Source organism: Nilaparvata lugens, unplaced genomic scaffold (assembly GCF_014356525.2).
Source record: "Nilaparvata lugens isolate BPH unplaced genomic scaffold, ASM1435652v1 scaffold7317, whole genome shotgun sequence".
NCBI classification, from domain to species: domain Eukaryota; kingdom Metazoa; phylum Arthropoda; class Insecta; order Hemiptera; family Delphacidae; genus Nilaparvata; species Nilaparvata lugens.
In genome coordinates this window covers 3,908-9,757 of record NW_024093066.1, presented here as the reverse complement: position 1 = coordinate 9,757, position 5,850 = coordinate 3,908, and the positions used below count along the sequence as shown (strand labels likewise).

At 36.1% G+C, this 5,850-nt stretch overlaps 1 protein-coding gene across 1 annotated transcript; it reads left to right on the top strand.

Annotated features, from left to right (window-relative positions):
* Window positions 1-894: 894 nt before the first annotated feature.
* LOC111060804 lies at window positions 895-4,673 on the top strand. The gene is made up of 2 exons (XM_022348481.2): window positions 895-1,239; window positions 2,824-4,673. Exons 1-2 carry the CDS (start codon window positions 1,149-1,151, stop codon window positions 3,849-3,851), a joined length of 1,119 nt encoding a protein of 372 aa, XP_022204173.2. The 5' UTR covers window positions 895-1,148; the 3' UTR covers window positions 3,852-4,673.
* The last annotated feature ends 1,177 nt before the right edge of the window (window positions 4,674-5,850 follow it).

Here is a 5,850-nt window from a genome sequence, read left to right as displayed (position 1 = left end):
AAGCCTGATAATTGAGAATCTAGAATCAACTTTGCATAGATGGGGCGGAGCTCCTGAAATTTTTACAGATATGCGACTCTTCATAGTGAATGATTAATAGAATCAGAATCTTTGCAATAATTGAATAATCACCTTTCTCGAATTTAAAGCTTATTTTCAATTTTAGGTGAAAATGTACTGAACATTAATTGTAGAGAGATTTTCATGCTCAATCTACTCCATGATTTTTTTCGTTTCAATTGTATCTGAAGCCTGATAATTGGGAATCTATCTGCATTGATGGGGCGAAGCTCCTGAAATTTTTACAGATATGGGACTTGTGGCAGTTGATAGAGCTTATCGATGACTATTTTAGGTATGAATTTGATCAAAATCGTTGGAGCCGTTTTTGAGGAAAATTGCAAAAAACCCTGTTTTTGACAACATTTTTGCCATTTTAGCCGCCATTAAGAATTGCATCAGATCGAAATTGTTCGTGTCGGATACTTATATCGTAAGGACCTTAAGTTCCAAATTTCAAGTCATTCCGTTAATTGGGAGATGAGATATCGTGTACACAGACGCACATACACTCATACACACACACACACACACACACACACACACACACACATACAGACCAATACCCAAAAACCACTTTTTTGGACTCAGGAGACCTTGAAACGTATAGAAATTTAGAAATTGGGGTACCTTAATTTTTTTCGGAAAGCAATACTTTCCTTACTGTGGTAATAAGGCAAGGAAAGTAAAAATAAGGTAACCTTGTGCTATTCCTCTCCCAAATTTAGATAAGGTTACACATAGTCCCAAATAGGTTAAGTCTTGTAGTTGTTCACTTCACAAAACTTATACCGTGATAACATATGATTTTCAAAAAAAATATCCACTGTATACAAACCACAAGGTTCATTGATTACAGAAAGATAAACTTCAAAATTATCTGTAGACAAGTGCAAAATTTCCTGTGATTTTCAACAAAATTTGTTCCAAATTTACAGGTTTGTTAGTTTATCAACGAGGCTGTAAAATAGCATCTATTACAGGAAGATCCATTTCAAAATTTTCTTGGTTAAGTGAAAAATTTTCAGTGATTTTCAAAAAATTTGTTTAAAATTAGCAAGTTTGATTGTCAATGAGGCTTTAAAATAATGCCTATAAGGGTTGATCTGAATGACATTGAAACTTATGTTTACGTAAAAGTGTCTGTTGGAAGTCCATCTACTGGGATAAATGTTGAAGGTAAATTAATAGGCCTGTGTAACCTCAAAACATTTTATGCATTTTAACCTAAAAGTTTAGTCTGCTCTAACATATTTGTTTACACCAATCTCATGCCAAAAAAATATTGAAAGCTTGTCTTTGGAACTCAATATTAAAGTTCTATAAAAATGAATCAAGCCATTTTCATCTACTAATCAATATTTATTATTTATTTATTAGAACAGTCACAAACACGATATTTGGAAGAGAAACAGGCAATTGCCCAAAACTTCTTCAATTCCTTGATTTTGGCACATAATAGTCCAAAGTGAGATTAAGTTTAAAATCTCTGTTTTCACAAAGATTAACACTCAGAGAATACGTATTCGAGATATGACTGATGAATTTTGAATTTCGAAGGGTTGATAAGAGCGGAAATAAACAATCCGAAAGTTTCAATAATATTGAAATAAACTTGAAAATTTTGAGAAGAAAAATTAAATCTACTATCACTGCAACTATCAGCTGAAAATATATAGTGAGGTCCTCGTTATTATGGCAGTGGAGAAAGATAGGAGAAAACTTTGCCGATCCTCTGTCTTGTCAATGCCTTCTATACAAGGTAGCTGATACAGGTTTATTAATGTAATATTAACTTGATTTGAACCGGTGTTGCTATCCTTGTCTATCATTCAACAAAGTGCTATCTCTTTCTCGCTTTGCTCTGTTGCCAGATTGTCTTTTAACAATGTAGAATCAATAATTAATGAACAAAATATTTTATTTTGATTATGAATATTTTAAATAAAAATACTAAGAAATTGTCAAAAACCACACATTTATTGATACTTAGAAAGACCGGTTTCGGTTGTTACACCATTGTCAATCTATGATAAACGATAAATGAGAGTTCATCAGAGATTGACAATGGTGTAACAATCGAAACCGGTCTTTCTAAGTATCAATAAATCTGTGGTTTTTGACAATTTCTTAGTCTTCTTATATAATATGAATAATAACCACAATATCAACTTCTCAACTGCACAAAAAGTTATGAAAATGTATTATGAAATTATTGAAAAAAATGTGAAGTAATATGAAGAGAATTTGATGCTCTATAAGCTTATGATCAGCATGGATTTTTCCCATCGATATTAAAAAAGTTATAAGAGCAAAAATAGCAAAAAATCGAAGGAAAATGTGTTTTTTTCAAAATGTCACATCTTTTAGAGCGGATATCTCGAAAAGTGAAAGAGATATAGGAAAAGTTGTGAAATCAATATTGTAAGAAATTATATAAGCTTCAATTTCTTATAGAATGTCATGTCTGTAAAATGCATAATTTCCAGTTATATGCGAGAAACCAAAAAAATGATACCTTTGAACCACCCCAACCCCCTTAGCACAGTGGGTAGGGGTGAGGACTTTTGATATGTTAACCTCCTCACTACCCTAAACAGGTCTGCGGGGTCAAAAATTTTCTTCCAAACTTTTCCCTCTATACCCTTTTTTGAACATTCATTGCCTGGACTTTTCAATTCAATGTTTTCAATAGATTTTGAAAATTATCCTGAATAGATTACAAATTATTATCAATCAATTGAACTATTAATATTTTTGCAGAGTTGAAAATCGAACCATACTCATCAACCAACACCGAAGACTGTAAACAAATAAAGGAAATTAACAAAAAATGTCGAGGAAAAACCAAAAAGTCCCGAAAAAAGTCGGGATCCATATCAGCTATGTCAGCAGTAGACACCTCTTCCTACGGACCTATAGCCCAGAAGTATCTACCCAAAAAGGGCGATTTTCGGTTCGGAATACACTTTGACAAAGTCAGCAAGAGCTACAAAATCGGAAAGGTACCCATGGTTATCCAGAAGGATGATATACTGGTGAAATATGAAGATTATGAACAGTTATACAGGGGAACTGTTGGGTTATGGAGGCTTCTATCACAGGATACGAGTTATTTTCATGAGGATTTTTACTTTAATGACGAGGATTGGGTGGTTTACATGGAGATTTTAATGAGGGCTAACCCTGCAGATTGTGCTAATCAAGGTGAAAAATCTACTTGTAAAATGGGAGCTCGAAATGGAGGTGGGAGCCAAGATATAACACCATATTCTTATCAAGGTGGAAACAACCAAGGAATAAATCCATACTCCTATCAAGGTGGGAATCGAGGAGTTTCACCATGTTCTTATCAAGGTGGGAATCAAGGAGTTTCACCATGTTCTTATCAAGGTGGGAATCAAGGAGTTTCACCATGTTCTTATCAAGGTAGGAACCAAGGAGTTATACCATGTTCTTATCAAGGTGGGAATCAAGGAGTTTCACCATGCTCTTATCAAGGTAGGAACCAAGGAATATACCAAGCACTCATCAAGGTGGGAATCAAGGAGTTTCACCATGTTCTTATCAAGGTGGGAATCAAGGAATTATATCATCCTCCTATCAAGGTGGGAATCAAGGAGTTTCACCATGTTCTTATCAAGGTGGAAATCAAGGAGTTTCACCATGTTCTTATCAAGGTGGGAATCAAGGAGTTTCTTCATGCTCTTATCAAGGTGGGAATCAAGAAGTTAACCATGTTCTTATCAAGGTGGGAATCAAGGGGTTTCACCATGTTCTTATCAAGGTAGGAACCAAGGAGTTACACCATGTTCTTATCAAGGTGGGAATCAAGGAGTTTCACCATGTTCTTATCAATCTGGGAACCAAGAAAGTATCTATGGTAATGGAGCGTCCTCTCCTTGTCATGGACAAGGAAATACAGGAGTATCTACTCACAATTATAGAGCTGGAAACCCAGGAATATCTGCATATAACTATGGAAATAGTGTTCCCCCGTCTTGTTATGGAAGAGGAAATAATGGAGTCACCCCTTACAGTTATAGGAATGGAAATAAGGGTGCAGCCCCCTACTGTCAAGAAGGTGCTTATAGAGGGATGTCAGCTTACAGTTGCCAAGGTGGTAATACAGGAGGATATTATGGAGGTGCTGCTAAAGGAGCATCAGTTTACAGTCACCAAGGTGGTAATACAGGGGGATATTGTGGAGGTGCTGATAAAGGTATTTCAGTTTACAGTTACCAAGGTGGTAATACAGGACCATATTATGGAGGTGCTGCTAAAGGAGTCTCAGCTTACAGTCACCAAGGTGGTAATACAGGGGAATATTATGGAGGTGCTGCTAAAGGACCATCAGTCTACAGTCACCAACTTGGTAATATAGGGGGATATTATGGAGGTGCTGATAAAGGTATTTCAGTTTACAGCTACCAAGGTTGTAATACAGGGCCAGCTCCTAACTGTGAGAATAATGGTATCACATCTTATAATTTTGGAGGAAAAGTGCCAGATAAAGGACCATACCATGATGATGGGATGAATCATCAGATTTCACCCTACCACTATCAAGGTGGGAATAGGAGAAATGCAACATACAGCTATGGAGGTTGTAAAAAAGGGAATGTACCATACAGCTATGGAGGTTGTAATAAAGCAGCTTCTCCATGTAACTATGGAGGTGCCAATCAAAACATTTCTCCATACATTATAGTGGTTCCAATAATCAAATTGCAGCATATTCTCATGGAGGAGGTGGTAAGGATGCTGCACCAAACTATTATCAAGGCTGTAATAAAGGCACTGCTATATATTCTTATGGCGATGTAAATAGAGGAGTTTCTCCATGTAACTATGGAGTGGAAATCAGAATATTTCTTCATATAGTTATCAAGGTTGTAATAAAGGTGGTTCACCATATTCTTATCAAGGTGGCAATGCAGGAATTGCATCATACAATCATGGAGGTTGTAATAAAGGTAATGCAGCATATAATTATCAAGGTGGCAATGCAGGAATTACATCATACAATCATGGAGGTTGTAATAAAGGTAATGCAGCATATAATAATCAAAATGGCAATGCAGGGATCACATCATACAATCATGGAGGTTGTAATAAAGGTCATGCAGCATATAATTATCAAGGTGGCATGCAGGGATCACATCATACAATGATAGAGGTTGTAATAAAGGTAATGCAGCATATAATTATCAAGGTGGCAATGCAGGATTCACATCATACAATCATGGAGGTTGTAATAAAGGTTCTTCACCATATAATAATCAAGGTGGCAATGCAGGAATTACATCATACAATCATGGAGGTTGTAATAAAGGGGCTTCACCACATTCTTATCAAGAAGGCAATGCAGGGCTCGCACCATACAATCATGGAGGTTGTAATAAAGGTAGTGTATCATATTCTTATCAAGGTGGCAATGCAGGAATCACACCATACAATCATGGAGGTTGTAATAAAGGTAGTGTATCACATTCTTATCAAGGTGGCAATGCAGGAATTACACCATACAATCATGGAGGTTGTGATAAAGGAGCATCACAATATTCTTATCAAGGAGGCAATGCAGGGATCACACCATACAATCATGGAGGTTGTGATAAGGAGCATCACAATATTCTTATCAAGGAGGCAATGCAGGGATCACACCATACAATCATGGAGGTTGTAATAAAGGTGCTTCACCACATTCTTATCAAGGAGGCAATGCAAAAACAATGCCAAACAATTATCAAAGTGGAGGTAATGGAATTTCTGTATTAAACAAAGACG

Bases quoted from the DNA above. Each gene is read 5' to 3' on its own strand.
- LOC111060804 (XM_022348481.2), top strand. From the start codon at position 1,149: ATGCCTATAAGGGTTGATCTGAATGACATTGAAACTTATGTTTACGTA. The intron at 1,240-2,823 runs GTAAATTAATAG...ATATTTTTGCAG, and splicing joins TACTGGGATAAATGTTGAAG to AGTTGAAAATCGAACCATAC.